At 40.1% G+C, this 12,683-nt stretch overlaps 1 protein-coding gene across 2 annotated transcripts in view; it reads right to left on the reverse strand.

Annotated features, from left to right (window-relative positions):
- ANO6 (anoctamin 6) overlaps positions 1–12,683 on the reverse strand; it is a 168,556-nt gene that overhangs the window by 64,679 nt on the left and 91,194 nt on the right. For both annotated transcript variants that reach the window (XM_087814708.1, XM_087814709.1), the window contains one exon: positions 3,604–3,732. In XM_087814708.1, coding sequence (XP_087670834.1) covers positions 3,604–3,732 — 129 coding nt within the window. The remainder of the gene's footprint in view (positions 1–3,603; positions 3,733–12,683) is intronic.

The raw sequence follows: 12,683 nt of genomic DNA on the forward strand, positions 1-12,683 counted from the left end.
GTTGGTTTAGGAACAGATTTGCGATAGACAATGAACTGTAAAAGGAAGTCTGCTTAGGGCCCTTCTAGGGGAGCTTTCTTCCCCCTTAAAAAAGGGACAAGAGAAAGGGCATTGCCCCTTTTTGCCTCAGGAAGCCTGGAGTTGCAGCAGTCACCTTGTATCAAAGTGAAGTCAGTTTAAGAATAGCCAATACTTTAAGGATGGAAAGACAGAAGGATGGAATGAACCTCGATTCCCAATGACCTCGTTAAGCCAATATATTATCTACCCCAGAAATGGTCCTATCTCTAGGCTACTTCTTAAATGAGAAAATTATTATTTTCTGTTAGCATTTAAGCCATTTTGAGTTTGATTTTCCTGTTACTTGCAGTAAAAAATAAAAATAAAATAAAAAATTTAAACTGATTCTGTGCTAAGAACAGTACTGGCTAAATGAGCATTTATTATTTAAACCACTTAGAATCATTGCCTTGTGAAATCTAAATGTAAATGGTTTATGCTTTTGAAAGGAAGGCGTGAGGTATCTCAAGTATTTTCACTAATATAAGGGGACAAAGTTACATGCTATTTGGAGGTTTGGATTGAAAAATAATTTCTCTTTTGCTCATGGGAAGTGCAGCCTCTTACTCTGCGTTTTTGATGTCCGTGGCCCTATTATGTCTTTTTCCATCATCTCTAAAAAAGTATTTAACAGTACTGTTTAGATCAGCCCTTGGCAAAGTCAACCTTGGCGCTGCTTCAGGAAATCCATAAGATTAGGCTTCTTTTTTTCCTCTCATAGAAAACAGGATTTTGAAAATGTTTTTCCTTGGTGGTGTCCTATATCTCAAATAAGGCCTGACAGGGAGTATGACAGAACTCGCAAATGTTTTTCAAATTAATAAAAATGTGACTCTAAAGCTGAGCTCTGCATTCTGGCGGAGAATAGATTAAGTAATGTGTACAAATAGAAACTCAAAACACTTCAAAGCATGGCTTATATAAACCGTCATCACGGTGTATCAATTCATGAGTTCAGGGATTGCCAAAATTAATGATAATTTTTTCTCTCCTGATTTATGAGAGCTACCCTGGGACCTATGTTTCCATGTAAAGCAAATGCAGAATTTATTAATAATGTACGCAGCTCTGGGGCTCCTTCTCCATGGCACTGACGTTCTTGTCTAAAACCAGAACTGTTTCCTTTCTACTTTAATGGATTAGATTTGTTTAACTTACTTTCTGTAGTACTCAATCCAGCTCCATTGGCATATGGATGCTTAATGAATATTTGATGATGGTGACTACGACTGCACAGAAGATGCCTTAGTGCCCACAGGAACATGATAGAGTACTCTAAGCTATTTAACTCTAGTTATAAAATTATGCAATAACAGAAGGAGAGCATGCCTTTTCATACTAGTGTACTTATTAAGAAAACCCCAAATAGGAGAAAGGTGAAGGGACTGAGAAGTACAGATTGGTGGTTACAAAACAGTCCTGGGGATATAAAGTATAGCATAGAGAATATAGTCAATAATATTGTAGTAACTATGTATGGTGCCAGTTGGGTACTTAAAATATTGGGGGAACACTTTGTCAAATATATGATTGTCTAACTGCTATGCTGTACACCTGAAACTAACACAAAATAATATTGAATGTAAACTGTAATTGAAAATTGTATACATATAAAAGACAACCCCAAATAAAAGGGAAATTAACATCTAAAAGGAATTAACATCTATTATCTACTATGTGCTGAAAACTTATATAACATCTCTATATACTATTTTATTTAATTTTAAGCATGACCCTATGGATTAGGTACTGGGATTCCCCTTTTCCTGAGTTGCATGGTGGGCCAATATTCTATGTACCAATAAGAAAAAACTCAGCCAATGAAATTATGACACACCATTTGTAAGATGTACCTTGATATCAGAGGTGTCAAAATGTAAAAAATAACAGGCATCCCAATAATAATAAAATATGATATTGATAAGAAAATTCACCAATGTCACAGAACCAGTTAGTAGCTGTGGCAAAGACAAGCTAGCTATTCACCAACACTCCTGCTCCCCCTCTTCCAAGTGTGGCGATCCTACTAAGAAATGGCTGTCCACCCAGAAACTACACTTCCCACCTTCCTGAGTTCTGATCGACAGACTGAACACAACTGATGGAGACACTCGCAGGCCAAAGAGGTGAAGAAGTGTGAGAACTGTCTCCAAGCTCTCTCTTATCCTACCGACCATTTATGCTGATGCCCAGCATGATGTGAGGAACTGCCTGCTGAATACGACAAAGCCTCCGTGTCAGCCTGGGCTCCTGAAGGACTGCAGGGAGCAAAGCCCTGCCAGGACCCCCAGACCACTGTGCCAAATAGCGATGCCACGTCTGACTTGGCATGAGTAATAAATAAACTTTTATTTTGTTAAGCCACTGGCATACGGGGCTAGTTTGTTACATCAATTAGCATTACTCCAACACTGTAGTGGCAGAATTAGAATATGCATGTCAGGTTCCAAAGCCTGGGCTCATCCTGTGACACCAGGCAAATACCAGCCTCCCAAACACACAAACAAGAAACCAAAATATAACAGGACTGAGTGCTTCATTTTAAGCAGGTTTCATCACTTGGTTCGAAGGAATGGGCAGATATAAATAGATTTAAGAATGATATATTTCCGAGAGAAAGTCCAGACAGGGACAATTAAAGTTGTATGTGTGATAGCGCAGATGCGAGAAAAAACAAAAACAAATAAAGAATGAGGGAGTGATCTTCAGAGTGGGTAAAAGAGGCACTGACACGTATGCTCTCTCTTTGTCTTGTTTTGGTCTAACACAGTTTGGGTTCAGGTAAAGAAGATCCAGGCAGGTGTTACAGCCCTAGCCTACCCCATGGTCTAATATCTCGACAGAAAGATGGCTCTGTTCCCTGAATGGCCTTGAAGCCAAGGAAAGGGAGGAAGGAGCAGCTTGTCTGGCAATGGATGAAAGGGAAGGAAGGGCGGGGACAGAAAGTGGGAGAGGTCAGGAGCACGAGTTCCATATTCAAGACAAGACTGTGAACCTTCGCTCCACTATTCCTTATATTAGAGTCCGTGACTTTGGGCAATCATTTAACCTCTCTAAGGGTCAACTCTTTCATCTATGATGGTATGATAATAGAATGCCCTCCACAGGTTGTTACAGGAATTAAACGGGAAAATACATGTAAAAGGCATGTACCACTCATGAGAGCACACACCGGACGCTAGTCACTGTCACACCTGCTGTCCTTATAAACCATTAGATTCTTTTCCCACCTAACTGCACATGGCCAAGTGTGCTTTTAACACAAGTCTCTTCTACAGACAGAAAGTACAGTTCCTCGGGAGAAAGTCTGCCTTCAGCCGTGAAACCAACTGAGGTGAAGAGCCTGTGGAAGTTTCTATTTCAAGTTAAAAATAAACAATTTGTTAACATGCCCCGAGGGAGCGATGCGCAGAGGAAATATGAAGGTATGTTTGGTGTATGATATTTCCAACACCAGGTTCACTTTATTGCTTACATAAAAATAGCACTTTGTTATTTCATAGTATTATAAGGAATAAAAAGGAAAACAGCATAAAAACTTACCCTCTGCTTTTCGTTTGAACCCTTTTTATTGTTCTCTTTCCTGCTCTCATCTTCATACACCAGGACGAAGTCGATTCTTCGCTGGCCATCATTAAAATAGAGTGAGTCAGGTTTCCCGTTAAATTCTTCCTGTGTGGGACGGAAAAACAAATGTTAATATGAATTTTTTTGGGGGGAAAATGCTATTTATTTATTTATTTATTTATTTTTAATGTACCTTTATTGATTTCAGAGAGAGGAAAGGAGAGGGAGAGACAGAGATAGAAACATCAATGATGAGGGAGTCACTGATCAAGCCCGCAACCCGGGCATGTGCCCTGACTGGGAATCGAACCCCGATCGCCTGGATCCTAGGCGACGCTCAACCACTGTGCCACGCCCAGCCGAGCAAAAAATGCTAATTTATATGTGTTCTATTGCATCGATGTGTTTATAGAGAAAGAGAAATACTTAATAGTTACTTGAAAAGGTCATGGTCAGCATGACCTTCCCAAGTTTATTCTTGGTGAAAGTAAGTCCTGCAACCGAGCAGTTTATCGTCCTTCTACAAGCGCACAGGGAAGTATCGGTCCTGTGCATGCAACATACTCGTCCCAGAATGACGCCCACTCAAACCGCAAAAAGAGTGTCACGTTTGGAAATGAACACAGTAACCAGAGATGCTTATCAGAAGGACTGAAGTTTTTAACAGGAAGAAAAATCTAAGACAAAGCACTGTTGAGAATCTCCTCCTTCCTATGTCTTATTTTCTAACTCTTTCATCATTTTTCCTGAACCTCTCTTGACCTCACCACTTCTAGAAGGTATCATTTTATAGCCTTAAGCAGTATCAGAACATGCTTCAATACACACAAAGCTATATAATGGTCTGTGGTCATTTGTTCCCAAATAAAAAAAAGATACCCTCTCACACCTGGGGAAAAACAAACAAAAAAACCCACGGCGACAACAAAATAAAAGAGCTTTTAATTTAGATCTTAAAAGCATTATGGGTTAAAAAAACCAAAATTAAAACAATCTCTGTTACATATAGATTTGAATAGAATTGTTTTAAAGGGCGTGAGTTTGTGTTCTCACACAGCTCATCAGAATGCTTATGTTAGTTTTGTTAAGCTCAGGCTGCTTTGTAAGTAAGTAATATTTTTTTAAAAAAATTTTAATTAAAAACTCCTGGGGAGATTGCAGTCATTTGGTAGAACCACTTAATCATTAAATGTGATTAATTCTGCTCTGCATTCAGCATCATTTAGTACAAAAATCACCTAATTGTATCACCACTTCCCCCTTTTCTTCACACTTTTGAGATGTACTTTTTGCTAAACATATTCAACCTGATACTTGTGATTCCTTTCCTTTTTTCCCAGCAGGGAGCAGGTAAAGGTTTATTAGTATTCAAAGCTCCTCCCATTTAGCAGGTTATTTCACCTGAACAGCCAATGCTGATATAACCTAGCTCAAAGCACCTTTATCTCAGCCTCATTTAACTGGGGATTCTAACCACAAACTGTGACTGTGTCTGAGACCTCTCCTAGCCAGGGCATTGAAGGGCCAGCAGAACAGATACATTGATGTCTTAGGCCACTATTCTTTTATTTGCAATTTCAGCTATTTAAAAAACCAATAAACTTTCTTTGAGAGCATTTAAAGCTACACAAAAATGCTAAGCCCTGTCTTTTTCATTTCAGCCACACAGTCCTCAACATCCCTTCAATTTCTCTTCCTTTCAATGAAGATGTTACCATTGATGACAACCATGGCAGCTGCTAGAGGAAAATTTTATGTAAAGGTAAAAAACAGTTTTCAGAATGGCAAACAGGAGGTGAGGTGAGGTGGAATATAGTCACGAAGACCTGCTCATCATCACAGACGTCTGTCAAGTGTACAAAAGCAACTTGCTCTTTCCTGCTCACACTATGTTGACTTTGGTGGCATCCAGCAGGAGCTCTCTGAAGTTTAGTTCTGAAGAATTAGGCCTGGAATGAGAGCCACATGTGCACACGACTCCAGGCACTCTTGCTTGCATGGCCACTGGTTGGCTGCGCAGGTTGGCAGCTAGCTCTCAGGTAATCTGGTCTGCACTCAGGTCTCTTTTATGTGACAGAGGACCATGGCCCTTTGTGTGGAGGAAAACCCCTACGGACTTGGCAATAGTTGTCTGTGAGAAATAACTAGGTCAAACTCTGATACGGTATTATTAGAATGCAGCGTCAGGGAAAGGGTGCCAATTTTCTACTGCTGTGACGTCCAGATTTCCCATCTCATGGCAGAAGGCATTCTACTAGGCAACTGGGAAGAAGAGAGAAACTAAATGCTGGGCTGGAAAGAATATGTAACAAACAAGGGAACTGGCCTAAATAAAGAAGGCTGATTTATAAACAAAAGCGAGCTGTTAAAAAAAACCTGGATTTTTCAGTGGTAAGTTCTACTACAGGCCTAACTCAGCCCAACCAGACAGAAAGGACAGAAAACTAAAACAATACTTCCTTTTCTAAGGTTTTGCTTTATATGAACTAAAATCTTAATAATTTCTCAGGATAAATACTGAGGGTCTTCTTTAAATGACTGATTATTCAGAAATAGATTATTCAAGTTCTGGTCTCCATGCCTTCTCTTGGATCTACTCAAAATTTAATCTTTAGTCTTTTCTACCAAGTCAAATGGCACAAAGATGAAATACAAAAAACTCTAAAACCCAAGTCTTCCTGTTCAGCAGCTTAAATTTTAAAAATACTTGAAGAGAAGGCTTAAAATGTATCTGGTAAAATCATTTTAGAGATCAGAGCTTATGTATGGATACTGACTTTCCAGCTAGGAAATTTATCAATCCTTATACTCATCAGGGTAACTTACTAATTGTCATCCTGAGAGTCTTAGACAAATGTCTTCAATGCCAAGAAAGTCAACAGAGTCACTAGCCATTAATACTTCTTCCTCCCTGTAAAAAGTACCAAGCAAATTTCTAATTACAGTTTGGAGTCTATAAGACATTACGTCTATTCACACCCATTGCCCTCTCTGGTACCAAGGAGACTGACTACATTCCACCAATCTAGCATTCATTTACCCATTCCTAGTGACCTGACCTAATCCTGTACTAGAGGTTAAAGGTTTCAGTGGTTAAAAGGCCTACCTATGTTCATCTGTCATTATATCACAATAAAGCAGAACAATGCTGCCCACCATCGCAGAATGATGACCCGGCCACTTCTGCCTCTGGCTGTTGGCACTGCCATTTCACACGTGGGATGAAGAGGAGACCTGCTTGGTCTGAGCAAGGGGAGACCTCAGAAGTAAGAGCTTAGCCAAGCAGTGTGGAAGAGAAAGAGAAGGGAGGTCACGTATGATTTCCCAAGTGATATTTTCCAGGCCTCCCTCCTCTCAGCTGGCTTCTCTCCTTTTATTTGCGGGCAGCTACTTCAACAGAAGAGCCAAAAAGGGCAGGATCCTCCTTAACCAAATCAGGATAAAAAATGCAAGCAGTAAAATTACTCTGCCCAGTGCTTTCAAGCTAGAGTTGTGAGTTTGAGAACATGGAAAAATATGATTTTTAGCTATTGGTAAAGCTGAGGGTTCTTATAACTTTTATTTAATATAGCTTTAAATTCTAGCTCTGGAAATAATCTCTTTTCCTCTCCCCCTCCCCACCCTTTTTCCTTTGGCAGGCCAAAAAAAGCATCTTGACATAGGTGTGTTTTAGTTCCTGAGCCCCAAGGTGGAATAAGCTCCTGGGTGCTTTCCCATGAAACCAGACAGAGGGACCCCAGAACAGACCTCAGAGCTGTCCTCAAGACCTAAAAAAGTTATTCATCACCCTTCTCACCTCCACCAATCAGCTCCCAGCACAAACCCGAACCCCTCCCCACAGTGTCTCGTGACTTTGCCCCATATAATCTGCCTCTACACGCCATCAGGGAGTTTGGGCTTTTGCACAGAAGCCCCCCCGTTCTCCTGGTTGGTGCCATTTATAATAAAATAGGCAGTCTTTCTCCACGGCAGTTCTCGGCTGGAGGAGCTCTTCCTGTTCTGTAACACTGGCTGGAAGTGCGTGTGGGTGCCAGTCCTGTCCCTGGAGAGGCTGCGATCTCTGTACTACAGGACAAGTGGCTGAGAAAGAATGTCCTAGAGCAACAGTTCTCAACCTTTTTCATCACATGCACACAAAAACTAATGATTAAAATTCTGCGGCACACTAAAAAAATATATTTTTTGCTGATCTGACAAAAAACATAGGCATAATTTTGATTTGTTCACACTGGACGGCTATTGTTGTGTTGGTTGTTGTCATTTTTTAATTTGACAATCTAAGGGAAAAGAGGACAATGCCCGTGAGTAAACAGTCAGGTACTGCATGTGTTAAAAATTCTTGCGGCACACCGGATGAAAATCGCTGACCTAGAGGACAGACAAGTTCAGAGATAAGCATTTTACAGTAATTACTTGGTAGGAAAATTTCTTGTAAGCAGTCTCTGAATGAAATAAGGCACCAGACTCCCCCTTGAACAGGATAGTATTCTTCAAATGTATGAAGGGCCACATGTCTATCTTCGGGGCAGAGAATGAAGGGCCAGAATTAGAGAGAAGCTGGGGAACAGCTGCCTGAGTGCCCCTGCTCTGTGGCGTTCAGGTCCGTTGTAGGTGAGCAGTCCATTACCAAGCACCCTCCTGAAATCCCAAGTGAGTCCATGAAATAACCTGCTGCTTAACATTCGTCCAGCAGTTCTCCGGGGTCTCACAGAACCCTGCTAAATCAAGATTGGAAGTTCTATTTCACCATATAGAGGCATCTACTCCTAGAGTTTAAAAGGCTGAGTTTAAATTATTTGTCTAAGATCTGGATTAAAAAGCTGTCAAACTGGGATCTTCGTTCAAATTCTTGTTTCTGTGTAAGGGTGTTGGAAATGTGCCTCGGGCAGCAGGAGATAATTACTGGATTGTATCTCTAGAATTTCCAAATAAGCTACTCACTGACTGTGAGACTGGAGAGCATTCCAGGACTATTTGGGTTAATGGTCTTGGCCTCTACACAAAGCAGGATGCAGGAAAGGTTTACTGTCTAACAATTAAGGAATTACACAATGGAAAACAATATCAGAACACAATTAAAGAGCAACTGATAGGTGCATGTGGAAAAAACATGTGGCTCTCTGCAGTCTTTCAGACTAGCAAAACAAAATAATTAATTCCAAGAAGAACACAACAAACTTAATCAGAGCAGAGGAGGAATGTGAAAATAGAGGATCTCCTATTTTTCATTAAACCCTGAGTCCGTGCATATAGCAAGTTCTCAGGAAACAAAGATTTAGAGGCAAAAGCCTTTATGTAAATATTTAGCTCTCACAAAATATGGAATATAATGAAATTGTATGTACATGCCATGCAGTTATGCATGAGACATAGTCTAAAGTGTTTTCCCTGACTGCAGCAGAGTTCAGGCTGATTTAAGGCATAGGTACACAAGGCATTTTACACAATTGTGCAAAATTTCTGCAGAGATAGGAGAGACCAGGTCAAATTTCATTCCTTATGTTCAGATCACTTCCTCAGCCCATATGAACACCTGATAGTGAGATAGTGAGATAGTGAGATAGTGAGAAAGTGCAAAGTGCAAAGAAAAATGCCAAGAACTGCAGGTATGAAAGGCTGACCACTGAAGGAGGTATGGCGAGAAGCGAGGGTGGGGGAAAAAGAAGTCAGCTATCAGTGACAGGGATAAGTTCAGGGACACACAGGGGAGCCGCATAGGAAGTCAGCTCAGTAAATGGCAGGCTGTGGGGATGAGGGAGCATGTTTCTGAAGGGACAGAGGCATTCAGGAATGTGTTGATGGAAACGGAGTGTGATGGGCAAGGGGCCCGCTCAAGAAGGAGGGTGCATCTAGAATCGAGGACTCCAAGTCTCTCTCTGATGATCAAGATGTACTCAGGAGTGACCCAGAATGATTTTTGTACAAACCACCCTTTTTCCTTCCCCACTCTATTAACTGCACTACTAACTTCTGAAGGTCAATGGCCAGGGCTTGTTCACCCTGGCGTCTCTGCTGATCCTTTCCACGTAGTGGGAGCCTGGTTAACTTTTATCTCAGAATAAAAATAGGTCGGACCCCAGTAATAGAAGTAATATATACTCAATACAAAAAATAATAATAAAAATCCTATGTGATTCCATTTCCCAAAGATGAGCGGAACTTATTTTGGAGTACACTGTTTTAGGTTTTCACACACACACACTCTCTCGCACGTGTGCACACACATTAACCAAATGGTGCCGTACGACACATGCCATACTGCTGTATACACACCCATCATCGACACTTTTCTAGCTTGATATAAAGCTCTGCATCATCCTGTTTAATAGCTGCCATATCATTTAGTTAAACAGTCCTTCCACTGATGAACACATAAGTTGTTTCCAATTTGTTGCTTTTATAAACACTGCTGCAACCAGCATCTCTGTCTGTACATATGTATCTGCGCATATGTTCAATTACAATTCCCTTAGGCTAAATTCTAGAAGCAGATTTTAACTAGCACTGCCTTTTTAGAAGCTTTTGATAGATAGGTTGCTAAATTGTCATTCAAAATATTTATAAAAATGAACGCTTCCACCAGCAGAGTATGAAAGTGCCTTTACCCACCATCACTAGATAGGAATCTTTTTCACTAGTCCCATGACAGTCAATTTTTTTTTTTTCATTTACACTTTTTAACTAGAGAGCACTAACATTTTTATGGGCACTGCCCAACTGAGTTACTGCTTTTATGAAGTGCCTATTACTATTCTTGACTTAACTAAACTATGCAATCAGTTTCCAGTAGATTCTCTTGGGTTTTACTGATGAGATCCCAAAACCATATAGACAAATGGGGCAAATGGGGAAGTGGGAATATAAAAGAGGCCCATAGAAATACCAAGTAAGTCCCCAAAGAAAAAGTGAGAAATAGTCTAGGGCACTGAGAACTAGCCCTGGGTTCAACAATGCTGACGTTTAAGAGGGATGTGCCATGCTGGACTAGAAGGTCACCATCCTTCCCCCACCCTCTCTGGATGAACTGTCCATTATAGTTTACGTGGCACCTGTGGAACTACCAAATGTCAGTTATGTCCTTTGACTCATATAATTCTTTAGATTTAGAACCTACTATGTATTTAGTTTCTAAATGACTGCAGTTGCAAATTAAAAACTGATGTACAAATTCTTTAAAAATAGTCTTGCTATTTTATGTTGTGAAATGGCTAGAACTAGTTCTCAAATAGCTGAACTTGTTATTTTTAGTCATTTCTCATCAGGGATTAAATGTAGTTCACATAAATATAATTAGATTGTGCAATGAAAATGCTGCTGCTGCTGGTTTTTCCTTTTCTGTCACATACACAAGGGAATGTTCACAGGCCAGCAGCCTCCCGATTTGGAAGATGCACTTTGCCTTTTGTTTCCCTTTGCCTGTGTTAACATAAACTTTAGAGTTCTGCTATTAAACATCATGTTTCAGATGTTGAGTGACTAATGTTAAATATTTCTCTCTAGCCCATGCCAAGGAAGCAGTAGTTTTATCAAATGGAGGTCTCATATGATTTTAAATATTATATTCTTAAAATTTCTGAACTGGGCTATAAAGAAAATATGAAAATAGAACTTTGACATGACTTTTAAAATAAAACTTGCTTAAAAGGAGTTAAGTAAGCAGGAGAGATAATAAGCTTAGTCAGGAGCCTTCTCACAGAAGTGGGGTTCTGACTGAACCTCTCCCTGAAGCCCACAGAGTTAGGACTGGGGTTTTCAATTAGCATCATTTCAAACTTTTTCAGCTTTCCTATTTTCCCACAGGCTTTTCACCATCTTAAAACCTCCGTTTGCCCTTCCTTAAAGATGATCTGTAGAAAAGAAGGGGAAGAGTAAAGAAAAGTCAAAAGAAGGAAAAAGAAAAAATGTGGAAATGCCATTAGCGGTTATTTTCATACTTTTCCTTTTCTAGAAGAAGCCATCATCTGGCAGCGGTAACACTGGTAAAAAACAACAACATGTGGGTGAGATTAAGCTATAAGATGTGCCCACTAAAGTCTTCTGAGGAAGGAAAAAGTGATAGATACAAATTAAACAAGACAAGTGGTACAACAAGGATTTGTGAGAATGATGATCTTCCCGGGGGCTCGCCGCTGGCGGTTTCAAAATGCCCTGCTTTGCTGCAATATCCCTATTATGGATTTAACATCTAGCCACTTACCTGAAACTTTTTGGAACCTACTAGCATTTTCAGGTGGCACCACCTCCTGAGGAATAATTTTTTGTCCTTAAATTCTCACCCAAGGATATGTTTTTATTGATTTTGGAGTGAGAGGGCGGGAGGGAGAGAGAGAGAAACACTGATGTGAGAGAGAAACATCAACCAGTTGCCTCCTGTACGCACCAGGACGGGGGACTGAACCCACAACCTGGGTATGTGCCCTGCCTGGGAATTGAACTCATGGCATTTTGGTTCACAGGACAACGCTCCAGCAGGGGTGAGGAAGAATGTTTTGTAGGTTTTCCACCTACACAAGACAGTTGTCCTAAATTACATTTTTTGGACCTTTAGGAAATAGCTCCCAATCTTATATTCTGGTTAGAACCAAAATAATATTGCTGCAGGAAGATCCTTCCTGACTTAATGGACATTCACAACATTCTGTCTACAACTTTAAGATCTTTAGTCTTAAGAAACAATAACTTTAGCTTGACTTCAAAATCACAAGTTCCTCTCTATCTACTCTCTTGTTCCTCTTACCCATATTTCAACTGTCTTTGCATATCTATTTTTAATTCTTGACAAACTAACTGATTATTACTCAAAAACATCTACTGGTAGTTCCCATTCATCAAATCCATAGCTTTAGTCCCTGAAATTTTATGCTTTTGAATGAAGAGCCAATCTCCTAGAAGGTGACTAATCTGAGAATAAAGAGAAAAGGGAATTTTAAGCTATAGCTACTCAGACTGTTGAGCTGAAGTTATATAAGGTATAACTGAGGATATAAGTAAGGCAACAAGTCTTAAGCTCTTTACCAGGTTCCTGTATAACTCTTTTTCTGCAGACTCCCTTAAAG

Source organism: Miniopterus natalensis, chromosome 2, assembly GCF_054644295.1.
Source record: "Miniopterus natalensis isolate mMinNat1 chromosome 2, mMinNat1.hap1, whole genome shotgun sequence".
Lineage (NCBI taxonomy): Eukaryota > Metazoa > Chordata > Mammalia > Chiroptera > Miniopteridae > Miniopterus > Miniopterus natalensis.